The 23,099-nt window shown below is 48.6% G+C and overlaps 1 protein-coding gene across 1 annotated transcript in view; it reads left to right on the top strand.

Annotated features, from left to right (window-relative positions):
- The window catches only part of LOC140895349 (unconventional myosin-X), a 274,354-nt gene that overhangs the window by 143,459 nt on the left and 107,796 nt on the right, over window positions 1–23,099 (top strand). Inside the window, exons 18-21 of the mRNA XM_073304794.2 lie at window positions 2,055–2,163; window positions 13,284–13,364; window positions 21,273–21,397; window positions 21,730–21,844. Coding sequence (XP_073160895.2) covers window positions 2,055–2,163; window positions 13,284–13,364; window positions 21,273–21,397; window positions 21,730–21,844 — 430 coding nt within the window. The remainder of the gene's footprint in view (window positions 1–2,054; window positions 2,164–13,283; window positions 13,365–21,272; window positions 21,398–21,729; window positions 21,845–23,099) is intronic.

The raw sequence follows: 23,099 nt of genomic DNA, 5'->3' as shown, positions 1-23,099 counted from the left end.
TTCCCACTGTGTCCCTGACCAATCCCATGGCGCTCCCCCATGCTGGGGGCTGTATGGGGCAGAGGGTGTTGGGCTAGCCATGGTGGTCCTGTGCCATCACTGTGCGGGGGGAATCCTCCAGGGTGCTGTTATAAATCTTTACAGCCCCTTTAAGCTTCTAGCAAGGCATAAAGAGCTATACTCAGAATTTTTCTGTCCTCTTCCCTCTGCCTGTTTTTTCTTGAAGTTCTTGGGCTTGGGAACCTGGATCGGAGAGCTCCAAACTGAGGGCCTGCAATGGAGGGGCACTGGACTTGAGGACACAGGAGGCCTCAGTCCTAAGTTCCTAGGACCTTCAGAGGTCACCTCATTGCCATCTGATGTTCCTTCTGAGGGCCTTTGGATACAGGGAGCTCTTGCTATGAAATCATCTAGGGGTAAGGGCCCTAGTGCAGGGTCTCAGACACATGGACTATCAGCAGCTACAGGATCTCACTCCTTTGCTAGAAGGTGGGCTGGGATATATGATGATATTTTAGGGATGTCACAGGGTGGCTGACCCCTTTAAATGAAGCAGGTCCAGGTCCCCTGTGCCAGCACTGGTGCTCCCTGTTTGGCCAGTTAAGAGGGTGGGGCAGCACCTGGGGCTATCTATGATCAGGGACAATCTGAGAGAAAGAAGTCACAGAGGGCAGCTGTAGGAGGTTCTGGAGGAGAGGCTGAACTGCAGACAGTATTCAAGGTGTGGACATATCCTGGATTTATATAGAGCATTATGATATTTATTGTTTTATTATCTATCCCTTTCCTAATGGTTCCTAACTTTCTGTTAGCATTTTTTGACTGCGGCTACACATTGAGTGGATGTTTTCAGAGAACTATCCACAATGACTCCAAGATCTCTTTCTTGAGTGGTAACAGCTAATTTAGATCCCATCATTTTGTATTTATAATTTGGTTTATGTTTTCTAATGTGCATCACTTTGCAATCATCAATATTGAATTTCATCTGTCATTTTGTTGCCTAGTCACCCAGTATTGTGAGATCCCTTTGGAGCGCTTCACAGTCTGCTTTGGGCTTAACTATCTTGAGTAATTTTGTATCATCTGCCAATTTGCCACCTCACTTTTTACCCCTTTTTCCAGATAATTTTTGAATATGTTGAACAGCACTGGTCCCAGGACAGATCCCTGGGGGACATCACTATTTACCTCTCTTCATTCTGAAAACTGGCCGTTTATTCCTACCCTTTCCCCCGTCCTTTGAACCAGTTACTGGTCCATGAGAGGACCTTCCTTGTTATCATATGACTGCTTACTTTGATTAAGAGCTTTTGGTGAGGGATCTTGTCAAAGACTTTCTGAAAGTCCAGTGGATCACCCTTGTCCATGTTATAGACAAACTAAGAAACTTTCAGCCAGATGGAAAAGTAAAAACTGCTAGAAATAACAATAATAATAACTTGGAGATACCAGAGCCAATGAATGCCTCTGCATGAGAAAAGGAAAATCAGCAGAAAGATTGGGAACAGACTGCATATGTTTCAAGGCTCAGAGCCTTCTCGGGTAACATGCTTTCAATGGTTCATCTCCAAGAGTGGGTATCTGTGAAGGCAATTACATGACGTGTGACTGGAATACCGTGTGGCTGTGCCATGAGAGAAGGGATGCAGCAATCTGGCTGGAACATGGATTGCTGTTTGAGCAGTTCCTCCTTGGGGGTCTGTGTAGCAAGAAGGAGGAGATGTGCTGCTTAAGACAGAATGCAGAACACTGTCTGTGTAACATCATGCTTCGAGGTAGTAAGAGACAGGAAATGCAGCTCTGCATCTGGAGTGTGGGCTGCTGTCAGTGTTGCAGCAGTTTAGGGGTCTGTGCATCTAGATGGAGGGGATGCCCTGCTGAGCCCTGTGCTGCAGCCGCATTGTTGTGTAGTGGTGTTTTGGGAAGGTATAAGTAGGATGTCTGGCACATGGGTCGGGTGGTAAATGAGCACCCAAGCTCTGATTCTTTCGTAGCTGACCCTAGAATCTGATGTCCTGTGTTTTCTGTCTGACCCTCCTCCTCACCGCCAGGCTGGACTTCATCTATGACCTCTTTGAAAGAGTCTCCAGCCGGAGCAGTGAGGAAACTCTGAAGATGGGAACCCAGAGGCGCAGGCCGACCGTCAGCTCCCAGTTCAGGGTAAGGAATTCCCCAAGAAAGTGGGCGACTCTTCAGAGTGAAGAGGAGGAACTGGGGCCGGCGTGACTGAAGAAGAAGTTGAGTGTGGGGTGAAGAAGAGAGACAAGAGAATGAGTGATTCCTTCAGTTTCTTTTCCAGCCCTGTAAACCTGCTGGGATGTTGCAGATAGATAAGACAATGTCTCTCTCCCACAGTTTACGCTGTAATGTGCGGGAGGTGATAAACTGGGAACAGGGAGAGGATGAGCACTACAACAAGAATATGCTTTTGCTTTTTGCAGCAATGTCTTGAGTGTCTCAGTTTGTTTTTTCAAGTACTGATCCTATGGGGTGGTGGAGGGGGCTGGAGTTTAAGCTAAGTGTTGATAGGTCTTGTGGAGGCAGTAGTTTTTATATGGGCACACAAGAACAGCCATACTGGATCAGACCAATGGTCCATCTAGCCCAGTCTCCTGTCTTGCAATAGTGGCTGGTGCCAGGTGCTTCAGAGGGAATGAACAGAACAGGTAGTCATCAAGTGATCCATCCCCTGACCCACTTTACCAGATTCTGGCACACAGAGGCTAGGGACACTGCAGAGCATGGTTTTGCATCTCTGCCCATCCTGGTTAATAGCCATTGATGAACCTATCCTCCAGGAACTTATCTAGTTCTTTTTTGAACCCTGTTATAGTCTTGGCCTTCACAACATCCTCTAACAAAGAGTTCCACAGGTTGACGGTGCAGTGTGTGAAGAAATACTTCCTTTTGTTTGCTTTAAACCTGCTGCCTGGTACTTTCATTGGGTGACCCCTTTTTCTTGTGTTATATGAAGGGGTAAATAACACTTTTTCTCCACACCAGTCATGATTTTATAGACCTCTATTTTATCCCCCCCCTTAGTTGTCTCTTTTCCAAGATGAACAGTCCCAGTGTTTTTAATCTCTCCTCATATGGAAGCTGTTCCAAACCTGTAATAATTTTTCTTGCCCTTCTCTGTACCTTTTCCATTTCTAGTATAATTTTTTTGAGATGGGCAACCAGAAAGGTGTGGGCATACCATGGATGTATATAGTGGCATTATGATATTTATTGTCTTATTATCTATCCCTTTCCTAATGGTTCCCAACATTCTGTTCGCTTTTTTGACTGCTGCTGCACATTGAGCGAATGTTTTCTGAGAACTAGCCACAATGACTTTCTTGACTGGTATCAGTTAATTTAGACCCTATAATTTTGTATATATAGTTTGGGTCTTGTTTTCCAATGTGCATTACTTTGCATTTATCAACACTGAATTTCATCTGCCGTTGCCCAGTCACCCAGTTTTGTGAAATCCCTTTGTAACTCTTCACAATCTGGTTTGGACTTAACTACGTTGAGTAATTTTGTATCATTTTCAAACTTTGCCACCTCACTTTTTACCCCTTTTTTCCAGGTAATTTTTGAATATGTTGAACAGCACTGGTCCCAGTACAGACCCCAGGGGGACACCACTATTTACCTCTCTCCATTCTGAAAACTGACCTTTTATTCTTACCCTCTGTTTCCTGTGTTTTTAACTATGAGAGGTCCTTCTCTCTTATCGCATAACTGAGTACTTTGTTTAAGAGCCTTTGGTGAGGGATCTTGTGAAAAGCTTTCTGAAAGTCCAAGTACACTGTATCCACTGGATCACCCTTGTCCATGTTCGTTGCCTCCCTCCAAGAATTCTAATAGAATCATAGAATATCAGGGTTGGAAGGGACCTCAGGAGGTCATCTAGTCCAACCCCCTGCTCAAAGCAGGACCAATCCCCAATTAAATCATCCCAGCCAGGGCTTTGTCAAGCCTGACCTTAAAAACTTCTAAGGAAGGAGATTCTACCACCTCCCTAGGTAACGCATTCCAGTGTTTCACCACCCTCCTAGTGAAAAAGTTTTTCCTAATATCCAACCTAAACCTCCCCCACTGCAACTTGAGACCATTACTCCTTGTCCTGTCCTCATCTACCACTGAGAATAGTCTAGAACCATCCTCTCTGGAACCACCTCTCAGGTAGTTGAAAGCAGCTATCAAATCACCCCTCATTCTTCTCTTCTGCAGGCTAAACAATCCCAGCTCCCTCAGCCTCTCCTCATAACTCATGTGTTCCAGACCCCTAATCATTTTTGTTGCCCTTCGCTGGACTCTCTCCAGTTTATCCACATCCTTCTTGTAGTGTGGGGCCCAAAACTGGACACAGTACTCCAGATGAGGCCTCACCAATGTCAAATAGAGGGAAATGATCACGTCCCTCAATCTGCTCGCTATGCCCCTACTTATACATCCCAAAATGCCATTGGCCTTCTTGGCAACAAGGGCACATTGTTGACTCATATACAGCTTCTCGTCCACTGTCACCCCTAGGTCCTTTTCCGCAGAACTGCTGCCTAGCCATTCAGTCCCTAGTCAATACATTGGTGAGGAATGATTTTCCTTTACAAAAGCCATGTAGGCTCTTCCCCACAAATCATGTTAATGTATATGTCTGATAATTCTGTTCTTTACTATAGTTTCAACCAATTTGCCTGGTACTGAAATTAGGCTTGCTAACCAGTAATTGCCAGGATCCTCTCTGGAGCCTTTTTAAAATTTGGCATCACATTAGCTATCCTTTAGTCATCTGGTCCAGAAGCTGATTTAAGAGAGAGGTTACATACCACAGTTAGTATTTCTGCAATTTCATATTTGAGTTATTTCAGAGCTCTTGGGTGAGTACCACCTGATCCTGGTGACTTATTACTGTTAATTTATCAATTTGTTCCAAATTGACACTGTCCATTTAAAAAAAAATTGTGAAAATTTGTTCCAGTTTTACACCCCTCCCAAGTCCCTGCTAATTTTTGTGGGGTTTTTTTACAATCATATTTTCCTATTTTAAAAGTGTGAGACACCCACATAAACTGACTGCCTGTACGGGAGAAACAGTGAGAGTGGCTACCCACAAAGATGCAGGTGCAGTGATCTTGGGTGTTGTTTGTAACTCAGGGGTCTCAGACTTCATGATTGTATAGGCTGAACTCATGGCAAACACCAGGGGCTTATTCTATCCCTTCATTCTCCCAACAACCTCTCTGTATACCACCCACCCATTTCCTTCTTTTTCAATGACTCCCTGCCAACCCCCCACCCAATGTCAGGGCTCTGTGTATCTGCAGTTGCCCCCTCCCGCATGCTCGGGGCTCTGTGAGCCTCCTCATTCTCACTTTCTCTCTATACCAGCATGCCCAACCTCCCCTCCACCATAGGTTCTGTGACCCACCCCACTGCTCCCTCCCCTCCATCTTAGTGTGTCACAGATCCGGTTGGCTCCCCATAAGACTGCTGTGAAGGGAGTCAAAGTCTTGGATCCCTGGGTGGGTTAAGCTTCCCTGGGTCTCAGCAGGCTGCAGCTCAGTTTCCTTCCTTAGTCTCTCTGTTACATTTCCTGGGCCCTAACTCTGTCTGCTACCCCTTCCTGGACATGGAGCTCTTTACTCCTCAGGACCACCTCTAACCTCCAAAATACCCCAGTTGCTTAAACACACCATGTGCCAATATCCCACTAAAATTTGTGAGCCTTCTGGTTCATGGTTTATTTCTCTCTGGAGAAGTGTGGAACTGTAAAGCATTTAACAAGGGGAGACACTTTGCCCAGAGTCCAACACGATTGCTCTTTTACTTGATCTGTATTTTCTTGTGCTTTATATCATTATTTAGAAAACAATGAATGTCCTAACCACAGTGGTGATTGCTAGCTCACCGTTCCCTTAGCAGTCCTTGGGGGGCTATATGGGCTCAGGGCAGTAGCCCATGAGCTCAGGGAAGTAGCCCCTTGCCTCATGCAGACCCCTATATGCTGGGTTGTTTCTCCCGCATGCACACTTCCTCCCCAGCTTCTGCGATCTTCCTCTCTTCTTTCCAAAGCTTCCTGTTCCGGGATGGCCCTCTTTCCAGTTCCCCGTGTGACTCCTTATTTAATCCTGAGGCTGGTCTCCTGTCATTCTTTCTTCTGTGTTTGGTAATTTGCCATTGCTTCAAACTCCCCCTCCTCCCCCCCGCTTCCTTCACATTTCCCAGCTTGAGCAAAGCTACTCAGCATCTCTGTTGTCGATTCAAAGCACCATTGTTAACATGAAGTACCTTCACATTGTCCTTGTCTGAGGAAGACATGCTTTTCAAGCTGGTAAGACTTGGGGGATAAACAGCCAACAGGCATTCATGGTACAGCAGTTTCCATAGTAACAGTTCATAATAACTTTGCAGTAGCAACCAGAATTCATAAGTTGTATAGCCAGAGCCCCAATATCATCACACAGGGTCCTCCATTCTCTGCCCCCACATGCCGGGGACTCTGCATATCCCATTTTCCCCCTTCCCCACTCATGCCAAGGTCTCCCATCCCTTCCACCAGGAGCTCTGTGTGTGCCCCTATTCTGCCTTCCTCCCCATGTCAGGGCCCAGTGTGCCCCCCATTTCCTCCCATGCCAGGGACTCTGTGTGCACCTTCATTCCCCCTTCTCCCCCATGCCATGACTGCCCATTTTCCTCCCATGCCAGGGGTCTCTGCATCCCCATGCTCTTCCATTCCCCCATGCCTGCCATACCAGCATCTCCCATTTCTTCTTTGAGTGCTAGCACATGTCCTTTCCAGTGTAGGTGTGTGCGCACCCCGAGCACAGTTACCGGAAATTTTCCTCCAGTGGTATCCCTCAGGTGCCACGTGCTTAGAGCGCTGGTATAAAGGGCCCTCCCGACCTTGCACCCCCTCAGTTCCTTCGTACTGCCCATGATGGTCACTGGAGCTGCTCTCTTTGCTTCAGCAAACTTTCCCAGTGGTTTTTGCTGTTTTTTTTGTAGTGTGTATCATTGTATATAGTTTAGTCAGTTTTAGTCTATTAGGGTTGGACCTTTTCTGCTTCAGTTGGTGAAGTTCATCCGTTCCCTGATGCCAGCGCATGCCTCATTCACCAGGCTTCAGGGCCTGTGCCTCCTGCGGCATGTCAATGCCCCTGAGTGACCCGCACTCGAATTGTCTCAAGTGCTTGGGAGAGACTCACAGGAAGGACTGCTGCCAGATCTGTAAGGGCTTCAAATCTCACACAAAAAAGGACTGAGAGGTGAGATTAAAAGTCCTTCTTGTAGAGGCAGCTCTGAGACCTGCTTCAGAACTGAGTCGCTCAGACTCGGCACTGAGTACCTTGGCGTTGGTGCAGAGTGCTCCTCTCACTGTGCGAGAGTCTTGGCATCATTCCCCATCCCTGGTGCCTAAGAAGAAGCACAAGAGGCCACTGCACGAGAGGGGTCAATTCCTGGTGCTGAAGTCAGCCAGGCCTGGGGACAGGGATAAAGTGAGACCTGTATCAGGCCACTCTTCTTCTTCCCACAACAGCTGGTACCAGCAACTCAGGAGCCTACACAGGTCCTGCTAACTCCTTGGTACTGTCTTCAAGCAGGCAGCCTGTTACCAGTATGTTTACAGTGCTGTCAACTCCGGAGGCATTTGCAGCACCCAGGACCTGCTCTCGCTGCTGCTGTCTGTATCTCCAGCGGTGCAGGAATTGGTGCCGCTGGTATCATCAGCCAGGGAACCAACTTCTCCCAGCCTCTGCCTGGAATCAGGACCGTGGTACCATCCAGGGGAAAACCCTCCATGCTAGCCTCAGCGCAGGCTTCACTATCACAGCATTGATCTCCGGCACTGATGGGGTCCACACCTCCCTAGTCGCCTCTGTCTTCGGAGTCAGAAGTAGGGTCATACTCTGTTTGCAGCCACCTGTGCTACTCCCCGTGGCACTCCTACCCCCACCAAACCAAACACAAGCGTATCACCGAGTGCTTGCCCTCTGGTCCTTGGAGGCTGGTGCCAGCCCAGGGTCCTCTCTCAAGGCACTCCTATTTGGTGGCCTCCAAGAGTAGAGCACCACCAGTGCCTTGATGGGAGACTCCTGATCTAGACTCCGGTACCAAGCATCAAGAGGAGGGCCTATGGGTCTCGGCCGATACAGAAGGAGGGGTGGAGGGCCCTCAGTCGATGCTGGCTTCCTCCTCCCCAGAGGAGATGGTATTGGCAGCTGGCATGTCTCCTCCCCAAGATGACCACAAGGCTCTCCAGGACTTGTTAAAACAGGTGGCATCAAATATGGGCATCCAAGCAGAGGTGGTCAAGGAGTCTTCTCATAGCCTGCTGGACATTTTGACAGCAGCGGGCCCCTCGAGGGTGGCTCTGCCACTCGGTGAGGCTAACATGGACCCGGTTAAGGTTCTTTGGCAGACCCCTGTTTCCCTTCACCCTATGTTAAAGCATATGGAGAAGAAGTATTATGTGCCAGCCCAAGGTTACAAATTCTTATACTCGCATCCCCCTCCAGGATCCCTGGTAGCATTGGCCACTAACAAAAGAGATTGCCAAGGGCAATTGGGGGCAACGTCTAAGGCAAAAGACTCCAAAAAGTTGGACTACTCTACTGGAGGGTTGCAACTTAGGATGGCAAACCAGCAGGCATTGCTGGGTTGCTATGTTTTAATATGTGGGATGTCATGCACAAGTTTAAAGATCTTCTCCCTCAAGAAACCAGATAGGACGTCTCCTTGCTGGTTGATGCAGGGAAAACCATAGCGGCCCTTGATGTGGCTGATTCTGTGGCCAGATCCATGGCCTTTGTGGTAACCATGCACAGGCGCTCTTGGTTACAGTCTTCCGGTCTTTCTCAGAGAAGATCAGTGCTAAGCTCCATGGGCTTAAGGATTCCAGGACAACCATGAAGTCCCTACAGTTATATACCCCAGGGGCTTCTAGGAATCATGACAGGCCCCAGCAGTCTGCCCAGTACTTTGCCTTTGCCAGCTTCTGCCTTGGGACTGACACATGCTGCTCCCAGGCACTCGGGAGCTTGAAGCTCTCCTTTTGACGAGATGCTCAAGGTCCCCGTCCCAGTCCCCCTTATATCAGATGCAGTTGCTCCTCTGTTTTCGGACCGTCTGTCCAACTTCATCAGTGCCTGGGTCTGTATCACCTTGGACCGCTGAGTGCTGTGCACAGTGGAAGTGGGATACACTAGTCTCCAGTTTGTTTCTACTCCCCTTTCCTCTTCAGGGACCCTTCTTACAAGCGACTCTTGGTCCAATAAGTCCAATCCCTCCTTCGGATGGGAGCCATGGAAGAGGTTCTGCAAAACGTGAGAGGAAAGGGGTTCTACTCCCATTTTCCCTACCTTAAGGGTGAGCAATGGGAGGAGGGGGCAGAGAGGAGCAAACAGGGGCACGGGGCCTCTGGGGGAAGAGGCAGAGCAAGGGCAGGGCCATGATTTGAGCACCAATGGCTCCCCCACTTCTAGGGAGCTTCCGGTGTTCCTGTTCTAGACCTGCGCCGCTTCAAGAACCTGGCTGTTCACCTCCTTCCCATATGGTGCTGCCCAGTGCAGCAGTCTGGGAGCTGACCTTGTCTGTGAAGAGAGAGGCAAAAAAAGCATTGAGAACTTCAGCTTTTTCCACATCATCTGTCACCAATCAGTAATGGTCCCACACTTTCCCGGACCTCCTTCTTGTTGCTAACATACTTGTAGAAACCCTTCTTATTACCCTTCACATCCCTTACTAGCTGCAACTCCGTTTGTGCTTTGGCTTTCCTGATTATACACCCCTGCATGCTCGAGCAATATTTTTATACTCCTCCCTAGTCATCTGTCTTAAGTTTCCACTTCTTGTAAGCTTCCTTTTTGTGTTTAAGCTCAGCAAAGATTTCTCGTTAAGCCAAGCTGGTCGCCTGCCATATTTGCTATTCTTTCTCCACATCGGGATGGTTTGTTCCTGCGCCCAATAAGTCTTCTTTAAAATACAGCCAGTTCTCCTGGACTCATTTCCCCATCATGTTAGCCTCCCAAGGGATCCTGCCCATCAGTTCCTTGAGGGAGTCAAAATCTGCTTTTCTGAAGTCCAGGGTCCATATTCTGCTGCTCTCCTTCCTTTATTTTGTCAGGATCCTGAACTCGACCATCTCATGGTCACTGCTGCCCAGGCTGCCACCCACTTCTACTTCCCCTACTAATTCTTCCCTGTCTGTGTGCAGCAGGTCAAGAGGAGCACGGCCCCTAGTTGGTTCCTCCAGCCCTTACACCAGGAAGTTGTCCCCCAAATGCATGGCAGTGGTGGCAGCCTGCCTGAGGAGACGAGCAATGCATGTCTACCCATATCTCAACGACTGACTAGTCAAAGGAAAGTCCAGGGCTCAGATGGAATCCAGCATCCTCCTCATCCAGTCAACTTTCCAGGCCTTAGGTCTACTAATAAACACAATAAATCCTACCCTTGTCCCAATGCAGAGAACAGAGTTCATCAAAGCGGTACTCAACTCCACTCAGGCCAGAGTCTTCCTCCTGGGAGACCAGTTTCAGGCGACCATGGTCCCAATAAGTTCCCTCAAGACCCACTTGGTTACAGCAGTGTAGAGCTGCTGGAGAGGGCCACATGGCATCATGCACTTACGTTGTGCAACATGCAAGGCTGCACCTCAGACCTCTTCAGGGATGGCTGGCCACGGTGTACTCACCTACCAGTCACCATCTGGACTCAATTCTCACCATACCTTTTTGAGTCCTCTCTTCCCTGGATTGGTGGCTGGATCCTTGCACGGTTCATGCAGGAATACCCTTTTCACGGCCCCACACTTCAACGTCGCCAGTTTCGGACGCGTCGGCACTAGGCTGCGGAGCCCGTTTAGGGCCCCTCGGGACTTAAGGCCTCTGGTCTCTAGAAGAGCGCTCTCTTCATATCAACGTCAGAGAGCTCAGGGCAGTCATCTTAGCCTGCCAGGCGTTCCTGCCTCACACTGCAAACCAGGACATATGGGTTCTCATGGACAACACAACAGCCATTTTTACATCAATAGGCAGGGTGGGGCATGTTCTTCCCTGCTGTGCTGGGAAGCAAGCTATGTGTGGGAATTCTGCATAGTGCATTCAATCCACCTCAAGGCTTTTCAGCACCCGGGAGCACAGAACCAGCTGGCAGATCGCCTCAGCAAGTCTTTCTCCACTCACCACAAGCGGTCTCTTCGGCCGAGTATCGCATTTTCCAATGGTGGGGGACTCCTCAGATAAATCTGTTTGCTACCCAAATCAACAGGATATGCCACCAGTTCTGCTCCCTGCAAAGCCAGAGCTCAGGGTGTCTCATGGACCCTTTTCTGCTACTGTGGATAGATCACCTGCATTACACCTTTTCTCCTATCCCACTAGTGCACAAGGTTCTGATCAAGATCAAGCGGGACTGGGACTGGGTCATTCTCATAGCCCCGGCCTGGCCCAGGCAACATTGGTTCACCACCCTATTAGGCCTCTCAGTAGAGGCCCCGCTCCCGCCTCATTTATATCCTGACCTGATCTCTCGGGGCCTCAGTTGGTTGCTCCATCTGACCCTCAGCTCTCTTTATCTGACAGCCTGCAAGCTTCGTGGCTGAATCATGAAGAGCTTGCTTGCTCAGAACAGGTTCATCAGGTCCTCCTAGGTAGTAGGAAGTCCTCTATCAAAGCTACTTACTTTGCAAAATGGAAGCATTTCTCCCATCTTCCCAGCGTGGAATTCAACCCTCGAGTTCTTCATTGCAGGTTATATTGGAATACCTGTTGTTTCTGAAACAGCAAGGCTTGGCTGTTCCTTTCATCAAGGCTGACGTTGCAGTGATGTTGGCCTCCCATCCCCCATCGACAGTCAGTCCATCTTCCATCATGAGATGGTTATCTTTTTCCCTAAAGGCCTAGAGAAGATATACCCCCATGTTAGAGATTCCATTCCTCCCTGGGAGCTACACCTCATCTTATCAAAGCTTATGGGTCCCATTCAAGCTGCTGGCAATGTATTCGTTAACTCATCTTCCCGGAAGGTGGCCTTTTTAGTGGCCATCCCTTTGGCTAGAAGAATTTTGGAGATTTGTGCCCTCACGTTGGAGCCCCCGTATATGATTTTCTTTAAGAGTAAGGTGCAGTTGTGTCCGCACCCTGTTTTCCTCCTGAAAGTGGTTTCACAGTTCCATTGCAGTCACCTGGTCATTAGCACACATGTTCTCGGCACACTATGCCATCACCCAACAGGCCAGGGACGATGCCATCTTTGGCTGAGCGGTTTTGCAGTCAGCATGTCTATGAACTCCAAGCCCTCCTCCTATATAACTGCTTAGGAATCACCTACATAGGAGTAGACATGTTTAAGAATTCGAAGAAGAAAAAACTATTACTAACCTTCCATAACTGTTGTTCTTTGAGATGTGTTGCACATGTCCATTCCAAGACCCTCCCTGTCGGAGTTAGCCGAAAAGAAAGAACTGGGGGGGGGGCAGGGTCAGCAGTGCCCTTTATATTGGCACTGTGAGCACACAGTACCTGAGGGCACCAGAGCCAACCCCACAGATACCTCTAGGGGAAAAATTCCAGTGACTGTGCTCAGGGTGTGCACACACCTACGTTGGAATGGACGTGTGCAACCAATCTTGAAGAACAATGGTTACGGAAGGTCAGTAACAGTTTTTCCCCTCCCACCAGAGGTTCTGTGTGCACCCTCATCCCCCTCCTCCTTTCTTCTTTTCCTTCTCTTTTAGGGTGCCAGTGTTTTAAACTGTATTGGGAGGACTGGTCATTATAAAATGGGGGTATTGTGCTGGAAAATGTTAATGGCCACCACCAACTGGTTCTTTGCTCTCTAGTTACCTTGCTGATTGAAGCTGCTGCTTCTGCGTGCTCTGTGTTTCCCTCATTTCCCACTTTTGGTTTTTCCAATTTTCACCAAAATCAGTAGGGTTCTGTTAATTGGTGCCTAAAACATTTCCTGAAATTTTGGAATCAATTGGTTGAAATGTTGAAAAGTTACCACATTACAGACAGAAAAATGCTGTTGAGTGCAAGGCCTTGCAAGGTTAGTCAATAACAGCAGGTAAACATTTTTCAGTGACGTGTGATTTTTAAATTTTTTATTAAACTGACTATTTATTAAACTGACAAGGAGAAGCATGGAGGAAGAGAAGGTGGAGTAAAGGAGAGAGTTTAGGAATAGGGGGCTGCTTAGGAGTCCCCTGTACTCAGACAGGAGCCCATAGACCCCCAGTCCCTGCTGGAATGACTGCTTTTCTAGTTTTGTCTTGGTGTTTTCAGGACTCTCTCCATTCCCTGATGGCCACACTCAGCACTTCCAATCCATTCTTCATTCGCTGCATCAAACCAAACACGGAAAAGGTGAGTCCCACCCTTGGGGGGAGGGAGGAGGGACATCCTTCTGAGCCCAGGATGAGGAAATGGGGAGAGAAACTCTGCCTCTTGCCCCTCTCTTGTGAGTTTTTTTTAAACTGAAGAAAAATGCATCCCAGCCTTTGCATTATGTGAAAAAACAAATACGCATGGCATGTAAGAATTGTTCCCCCCGTTCTTTGTGCTGACACAGCTCAGAAGCAGGACCCTGTGCATCACCTGCAGTGGGACAAAGGGGGCAAGTGATTCCTGTTTGTTTTGGGAGTGGGAATCTGCTCTGGGATTTTGGGTATGTGTAGTAGACTAGGGGGTTGCACACTTCATAGCTTCCAGAGTAACAGCCGCGTTAGTCTGTGTTCGCAAAAAGAAAAGGGGTACTTGTGGCACCTTAGAGACTAACCAATTTATTTGAGCATGAGCTTTCGTGAGCTACAGCTCACTTCATCGGATGCATCGGAGCTGTAGCTCACGAAAGCTTATGCTCAAATAAATTGGTTAGTCTCTAAGGTGCCACAAGTACTCCTTTTCTTTTTTCATAGCTTCCGTAGGCCAAGTGCATTGCACACATCAGGGGCTCCTTGTATATTCCATTTCCTCCCTCTCCCATCCCTTCCCTCATGCGAGGGACTCTAGTGTGTTCTTGGTTTCCCACATTGTCACCCTTATGCCAGGAGCTGTGTGTGCACTCCCATTGCCTCCCATACCAAGGTCCTCCATTTTGCCATCATGCCAGGTTTTCTGTATGTCCCTGCTACCCCTTTCTTCCATTCCAGGGTCCCCCATTCTCTCCTCTTGCCAGAGATTTGTATGATCCCTGATTTCTCCCCCTGTCAAGGGTTCTGTGTGCCTTCTATTTCTCCCACTTCCAGACCAGGGTTCCCATTGTCGCTCCCCTCCCCCACCGTTATCTCTCTTCTCTCTGTCTGGGAGAGAAGTCATTCTAGGTGTCAGCATATTAAAAGTGGGAGGATGGGCAGAGATGAAATGGGGTTTTGTTATGCTGGAAGGTGTTAATTTGTGTCATCTGCCATTTCTCTGATCTATAGATAATTGCAGAGGTGCTTGAAGTTGTGGCTCTGCTAAACAAGTGTCAAGGGTTCTTTGTGTCCCCATTTCCCACTTCTGGTTTTGTTATCTATCCCAAAATCAAAGGCCTCGCAAGCTGGGCCAATAAACTTCTCATTCACCTGTGACTTGTACAGCAGCACCCCTGCACAGGGACTTCTCTGCAGCACGTTGCACTGTGGCCATGCTCCATGGTACCAGCTAGATTTGATTTCACATTGCAATGATGTCTGTGTCTCTTTCTCATTTCCTGGACTCAGAAAATCCATCAGTCTTGATTCCCTGTCTCTTAGGGTATGTCTACACTGTGAAATTAGGTCGAATTTACAGAAGTCGATTTTTTAGAAAGCTATTTTATACAGTCGATTGTGTGTGTCCCCACTTAAGACCATTAAGTCGGCGGAGTGCGTCCACAGCACTGAGGCTAGCGTCGACTTCCGGACCATTGCACTGTGGGTAGCTATCCCACAGTTCCAGCAGTCTCTGCTGCCCATTGGAATTCTGGGTTGAGATCCCAATGCCTGATGGGGCAAAAACCATTGGCGCGGGTGGTTCTGGGTACATGTTGTTAGGCCCCCCATCCCTCCCTCCCTCTGCCCTTTTTTTCCTGGGTTACCCATGGAGATGCCATACCACGGCAAGCATGGAGCCTGCTCAGCTCACAGTCACCGTATGTCTCCTGGGTGCTGGCAGATGTGGGACTGCATTGCTACACAGCAGCAGGTTGTGGCAGCAGACTGTGCAGTACGACTGGTATCTGTCCTCGTCGTCTCCTGGGTGCTCTTAGCCAGCCTCGGTGAGGTCGGTCATTGTGCCTGGGTGGACATGGGTGCTCCAGGCAGACCTCGGTGAGGTCTGTCAGGGGCGCGTGGACATAAATAGGAGTGACTCAGGTCATGCTCTTCTTTAAGTTTTGTCTAATGGAGATTCAGTCCTGCCTGGAATATTGGCAGAGGGATAGTTCAGTGGTTTGAGCATTAGCCTGCTAAACCCAGGGTTGTAAGTTCAATCCTTGAGGGGGCCATTCTGCCTCAGGCTGCTCTCCCAGCCAGCAGCACCATGAGCACGCAGGAGATGATGACGGCTAGCAGTCGTACTATACCGTCTGCTGCCAGCCCTCTGTGAAAGCAACGGCCAACAATTGTTTCGTGCCTTTTTCCGTGCGGGCGCCATATTGCTGTCAGCAGCATCATCCACCCGCTGCTTCTGCTGCCACTCTGCTCTCCTGCTCACACCATACCATGGGAAGCATGGAGCCCGCTCAGATCACCACGGCAGTTGTGACCACTCTAAACACCATGCACGTTATCCAGCACTATATGCAGAACCAGAACCAGAACCTGCAAAAGCAGGTGAGTAGGCAGCAGCAGCCCGGTGAGGAGAGTGATGGGGACATGGACACAGATTTCTCTCAAAGTATGGGTCCTGGCGGTTTGGCCATCCTGTGGGCAATGGGGCAGGCTCATGCCGTGGAAAACCGATTCTGGGCCCGGGAAACAAGCACAGACTGATGGGACTGCATAGTCTGGGACGATTCCCAATGGCTGCGAAACTTTTGCATGCGTAAGGGCACTTTCAATGAACTTTGTGGCTGGCTTTCCCCTGCCCTGAAGCGCCAGAATACCAAGATGATAGCAGCCCTCACAGTTCATAAGTGAGTGGCGATAGCCCTCTGGAAACTTGCAACGCCAGACAGCTACCGGTCAGTCGGGAATCAATTTGGAGTGGGCAAATCTACTGTGGGGGCTGCTGTGATCCAGGTAGCCAATGCGATCACTGATCTGCTGCTATCAAGGGTAGTGACTCTGGGAGCTGTGCAGGTCATAGTGGATGGCTTTGCTGCAATGGGATTCCCTAACTGTGGTGGGGCGGTAGACGGAACGCATATCCCTATTTTGGGACCAGATCACCAAGGCAGCCAGTACATAAACCAAAAGGGGTACTTTTCAATGGTGCTGCAAGCACTGGTGGATCACAAGGGACATTTCACCAACCTCAATGTGGGATGGCCAGGAAAGGTACATGATCCTCGCATCTTCAGGAACTGTGGTCTGTGGGAACGGCTGCAGCAAGGGACTTACTTTCCAGACCAGAAAATAACCGTTGGGGATGTTGAAATGCCTATAGTTATCCTTGGGGACCCAGCCTATCCCTTAATTCCATGGCTCATGAAGCCATACACAGGCACCCTGGACAGTAGTCAGGAACTGTTCAACTATAGGCTGAGCAAGTGCAGAATGGTGGTAGAATGTGTATTTGGATGTTTAAAAGTGTGCTGGCGCAGTTTACTGCCTCGGTTAGACCTCAGCAAAACCAATATTCCCATCGTTATTACTGCTTGCTGTGTGCTCCACAATATCTGTGAGAGTAAGGTGGAGATATTTATGGCGGGGTGGGAGGTTGAGGCAAATTGTCTGGCTGCTGATTACGCGCAGCCAGACACCAGGGTGGTTAGAAGAGCACAGCAGGACATGCTGTGCATCAGAGAAGCTCTGAAAACCAGTTTCATGACTGGCCAGGCTACAGTTTGAAAGTTCTGTTTGTTTCTCCTGGGGCCGGTTTTGTTCAATATCTTCATAAATGATCTGGAGGATGGTGTGGATTGCACTCTCATCAAATTTGCGGATGATACTAAACTGGGAGGAGTGGTAGATACGCTGGAGGGGAGGGATAGGATACAGAGGGACCTAGACAAATTGGAGGATTGGGCCAAAAGAAATCTGATGAGGTTCAATAAGGATAAGTGCAGGGTCCTGCACTTAGGATGGAAGAATCCAATGCACCGCTACACTGGGCCCCACACTACAAGAAGGATGTGGATAAATTGGAGAGAGTCCAGCGAAGGGCAACAAAAATGATTAGGGGTCTGGAACACATGACTTATGAGGAGAGGCTGAGGGAGCTGGGATTGTTTAGCCTGCAGAAGAGAAGAATGAGGGGGGATTTGATAGCTGCTTTCAACTACCTGAAAGGGGGGTCCAAAGAGGATGGCTCTAGACTGTTCTCAATGGTAGCAGATGACAGAACGAGGAGTAATGGTCTCAAGTTGCAGTGGGGGAGGTTTAGATTGGATATTAGGAAAAACTTTTTCACTAAGAGGGTGGTGAGACACTGGAATGCGTTACCTAGGGAGGTGGTAGAATCTCCTTTCTTAGAGGTTTTTAAGGTCAGGCTTGACAAAGCCCTGGCTGGGATGATTTAACTGGGAATTGGTCCTGCTTCGAGCAGGGGGTTGGACTAGATGACCTTCAGGGGTCCCTTCCAACCCTGATATTCTATGATTAAAACCTACCCCCTTGGTTCACTCTACTTCCCTATAAGCCAACCGCCCTCCCCTCCCCCCTTTGATCACCGCTTGCAGAGGCAATAAATTGTTTCAAATTCATGCATTCTTTATTAATTCGTCACACAAATGGGGGGATAACTGCCAAGGTAGCCCAGGAGGGGTGGGGGAGGATGGAAGGACAAGGCCACACTGCACTTCAAAACTTGTTGAATGCCAGCTTTCTGTGGCTTGGGCAGTCCTCTGGGGTGGAGTAGTTGGGTGCCCGGAGGCCCACAGCACCGCATTCTTGGGTGTCTGGGTGAGGAGGCTATGGAACTTGGTGAGGAGGATGGTTGGTTACACAGGGGCTGCAGCGGTGATCTGTGCCTTTCCCGCACCTCAGCCATATGTCAGAGCATATTAGTTTGATCCTCCAGTAGCCTCAGCATTGCATCCTGCCTCCTCTCATCACGCTGACGCCACCCCTCCTGTCCTCACGTTCATTTTGTGCTTTCCTGGACTCTGATATTGTCTCCCTCCATGCATTGTGCTGGGCTCTCACTCACCCCTCCTGTCCTCACGTTCATTTTGTGCTTTCCTGGACTCTGATATTGTCTCCCTCCACGCATTGTGCTGGGCTCTTTCAGCATGGGAGGACTGCATGAGTTCAGAGAATATTTCATTGCAAAAGTGCTTTTTTTTCAGCTTCTAATCTTTGATAGCCTCTGGGACGGAGATGATATGTGGAGCGATGAAACATTTGCAGTTGCGGGAGGGAAAAAAGGGAGATTAGTCTTTAAAAAGAGACATTTAGAGAACAGTGGGTAGACTTTCACGGTGAACCAAGCTGTTAACATTGCATAGCATGTGTGCTTTCTTTACAAGGTCGCATTTTGCCTCTTATATCAAGGGCCTGCCAGTATGGTGTGAGAGATCACACACGCAGGGCCGGTGGGCAACAGAATTTGACTTACAGGCAGCCATGGTAAGCCACAGTCTTTTGGCTTCTTTAACCTTCCTAACGTGTGGGAATGGTTTCAAACAATAGCGCCCTCATTTCACATACCAAGCACCTGTTGGGTTGGCTCTTCAAAATGGGTTGGCCATTTAAAAGGAGGGGCTGCGGTTTTTGGGTTAACGTGCAGCACAAACCCAACTACCCCCCCCCCCAATTCTCTGGGATGATCGCTTCACCCCTCTCCCCACCGCGTGGCTAACAGCAGGGATGATTTCTGTTCAGCCACAGGCAAACAGCCCAGCAGGAATGGCCACATCTGAATGTCCCCTTAATAAAATTCCCCTATTTCAACCAGGTGACCATGAATGATATCACTCTCCTGAGGCTAACACAGAGAGATAAAGAACGGATGTTGCTTGAATGCCAGCAAACACCGGGACCATTCGCTGCCATGCTTTGTTATGCAATGATTCCAGACTACGTGCTGCTGGCCTGCCATGGTAAAGTGTCCTACCATGGAGGACGGAATAAGGCTGCCCTCCCCAGAAACCTTTTGCAAAAGCTTTGGGAGTACATCCAGGAGAGCTTCATTGAGATGTCCCTGGAGGATTTCTGCTCCATCCCCATACAAGTTAACAGACTTTTCCAGTAGCTGTACTGGCCGCAAATGCATCCAAAGTCTTCAGGGAAAATTAATCATTAAACACGCTTAATTTTAAACCGTGTATTATATTTACAAAGGTACACTCACCAGAGGTCCCTTCTCCGCCTTCTAGGTCCAGGAGCCCACCTTTGGTGGGTTGGGAGGGTACTAGATCCAGGGTGAAAAACAGTTCCGGCTTTCGGGGAAAACGATTTCTTCGCTTGCTTGCTGTGCTTCAACCTCCTCCTCCTCATCATCTTCCTCATCCCCAAAATCTGCATCGCTGTTGCATGAGAGTCCATTGATGGAGTCCACTCACAGGGCTGGGGTAGTTATAGGGGCACCCCCTAGAATGGCATGCAGCTCATCACAGAAGTGGCATGTCGGGGGCTCTGACCCAGAGCAGCCATTTGCCTCTCTGGTTCTTTGGTAGGCTTGCCTGAGCTCCTTAAATTTCATGCGGCACTACTGTGGGTCCCGGTTATAGCCTCTGTCCTTCATGCCCTTGGAGATTTTTTCAAATATTTTGGCATTTCATCTTTTCGAACGGCGTTCTGATAGCACAGATTCATCTCCCCTACAGCGATCAGATCCAGTACCTCCCTTTCGGTCCGTGCTGGAGCTCTTCCTGTCTACCTGGCCAGTGCATCTGAGTTGAGAGTGCTGTCCAGAGCGGTCACAATCGGAGCACTCTGGGATAGCTCCTGGAGGCCAATACCATCGAATTGCATCCCCACTACCCCAAATTGGACCCAGCAAGGTCAATTTCAGCGCTAATCCACTCGTCGCGGAGGAGTACAGAAACCGGTTTTAAGAGCCCTTAAAGTCAGAAAAAATAGCTTCGTAGTGTGGACGGGTGCAGGGCTAAACCGATCTAACGCTGCTAAATCCGACCTAAACTCATAGTGTAGACCAGGGCTTAGAGATGTGGGTAGCGAGAGAACAGACCAGTATCTCCAGGTCTGGAGCCCCTCATAGGAAGTGGGGGTTGGAGGGGGAGAGAAGGAGACAAACCTGTCGAAATGGGCCTTTTCCAAAGAGGGCCTTTTTGCAGGAAAAGTCCCCCCCCTCTTTTCTGAAACAGAGAGGAGGATAAAGCTTCGTTCCATTACCAGGGCAGGAGTGAAGATGCTTCAGATTAGCTCTCTGTAAAGAAGCAAGTTTCCTTTAGAGGGAGTTTCACCTTGACACTCAGAAAAGTGGCAGCAAGGAGGAATCTTGACCAGACTAGATGGAGAACTCAGAGAAGGGCAGAATCTCTGTGTTTTGATGTCCATCAGTCAGTATCCTATAGTATTCTGTATTTAGTATTCTCTCTTTAGGAGCAGGGCCCGCTGCAAGCTCCTGCCCCAGTATAGAAGCTCCTTCCTGCCTTTTAGCTCCATTCTTTCAGGGACACATTGGGCTCTCATTTGGATTCTCACTCATCCAGTTAAGTTGTGAAGGCAGCAGGCATGCCTGCAGTTTTGCTTCTGGGCTGCTGGAAACTACTGTTACATTTGATGAGCAGAAAGCCAGGTGCCTTCTCTCTTGCTGTTCCCCCAGCTGCATCTGATCCCTCAGTTGAGAACAGTGTAATTTTCTGCATGAATGGACTGCAGTGGGAGTGAAGGGGGCTGTGGCTCAGCACAGTTCATTGCCCACTTCCCTGCTAGACTCTGAGCTATGGAAGATGTTGCAGTTTGCTGTTGATATGTGTGCACCCAGTTCCCTCCTGCCTCTGTTCCAGTGCTGAGTATCTTTGTGGCAGCTGTCTGCCATTTGTGTCAAACTGACCCATCTTTCAGCTGGGGCCCTTAACATGCAGGGTTAACTTTCTAGGGAGCTGTGGATATGTGTCTGTGTGCCCCTTACAACGTTCAGATAAGCAGACACCATGCCAGCAAGCAAAGGGTTAAGTCTGGTATTACTGCTTGCTCAGATGTCTCTCTTTCTCTTGGTTTGTTTCTGATCTTGGTCTTTTAGGCACCAAACCTCTTTAACCCGGATGTAGTTCTAAACCAGCTCCGGTACTCTGGGATGCTGGAGACAGTGAAAATTCGAAGAGCAGGCTTCCCCATACGGTGTCTCTTCCCGGATTTCCTCAGCAGGTAATGGGTAACATGGAGGTGGGTGGTGGTATATTCCTTTTCTCTATAATTTTTGTCACTGGTACTGTTCCCAAATTTTGGATGGCTTTTGTGTTGTCTCTATGTCAACCATATTATGGGGACAGCTGCAAGTCGGAGGTGGAAGTTTCTAAACTGGAGGTTAGTCCAACTGCAGTTGGATAAAGAACATGAAAAAGAGCAGTTCCCAGATGGGCAGATAAGACAACCCTGGGGAAGGATGAATGGGAAGAGGAAGGTTTTGAAGCATGTTAGAAATGGAGAGGATAATATTGTACGTACTTTTATGTCAAGAGATTGTGTTTGGTTCTCAGGTACAAGATGCTCATGAAGAATCTGAGTGTCTCAGAAAACACCAAGGCTGTGTGTGCACGTTTCCTACAGACATGTGACAGCACCAGGAAAGAGTGGCAGCTGGGTAAAAACAAGGTATTACCTCAGTGTAGAAAAGGGTCCATTGGGGGAGGGGAGGGAAGTAATTCCTGATGCAAGAGAGTTTAATTGAAAGGTGATATACAGAGGAGCACTCCAATAAACAGCAGGTGGAGGTAAATGAATGGCACTGAATAGTCGTACCAGTGAAGGTCACTGACTGGGCTATGCTGCTGACCTGTAATGTCTCAAATGCTTCCTGTATTATATATCTGGAGATAGATTAGATGAGACCCAACAGCACTTTTCTTTCTCCCATTGGACAGGACTGTTCCCTACTGTATGTTTACTATTGCTTTGTCAAGTCTAGTTTTAAATGACCCAAGCAGAACGAGCTTTGGATTTTTGGGTGGACCTGCAAAACAATACTTTGCTCCCTTCTCATGTCCAGTCTAACTCCTGCCCACTGTGATCATGTCACTATGTACAGAGTCAACTCAAGGATTTTGAGTTGGGTTAGTGAGGTGCTGCTTTGGTGTACATTAAAAATGTGGGGGGGAGGGGCAGCTGGCTCTTCAGGTTTGCATTAATCTCCTGCTACAGGAGCTTAGCTGCTGGTGCTGGAATCAATTTAGTTATCAATATTTTTCAGGGAAATCTATCCATATGCTGAGCCTCCAACTCTGACAGAGGTTTGCTTCTGTTTTGGTGAATCTTAGCTTTTCTGTCTTATCTTGGTGCTGATGTCTTCCAGGCACTGAGAGGGCTGGAAATAGTGCTGTTTGCATTAGATGTAAAGGAGAGAGAGCTGGGTGCTGTCCATGGGTTGTTGCCAATAATAATTATCTTTGTCTGTCTGTCTTCCTAGCAGCTCCTCAAAGAAGTGGAATAGAATGGTGGAGAGGGTGGTTCCCTGTGGAACTCCACCTGTGAGGGATCTGATTGGAGAAGAGGGTTATCAATAACATGGCTCTGGATATAGTCTGAGTGGAAAGATTGGAGCCACCTCTGCATATTCCCACTAAATTCTGATACTACTTTAAGTCAGGACAACAGCATTTCCTGGTGGAGGGTATCAAATACTCCAGGGGGATCTAGCAGTAGCAGCATAGCCGTATGGTCCTTTCCCATTGAAGCACAAGATCTTCAAACAGTGCCACCAGCTGTGTTTTGCTTCGGTGTCCTGGTCTGAAGCTTGAATAGAAAAAAATCCAGGATTTTGATAGTGTCTAGATGCACCTAAAGGTCTTCTAATTTATCTTGCTCAGGAGGTTAGACAGAGGGTGGTAGGTCATTAGATTAGTTGCTTTGA

Source organism: Lepidochelys kempii, chromosome 11 (assembly GCF_965140285.1).
Source record: "Lepidochelys kempii isolate rLepKem1 chromosome 11, rLepKem1.hap1, whole genome shotgun sequence".
NCBI classification, from domain to species: Eukaryota; Metazoa; Chordata; order Testudines; family Cheloniidae; genus Lepidochelys; species Lepidochelys kempii.
This window is presented reverse-complemented; position numbering and strand designations above follow the sequence as displayed.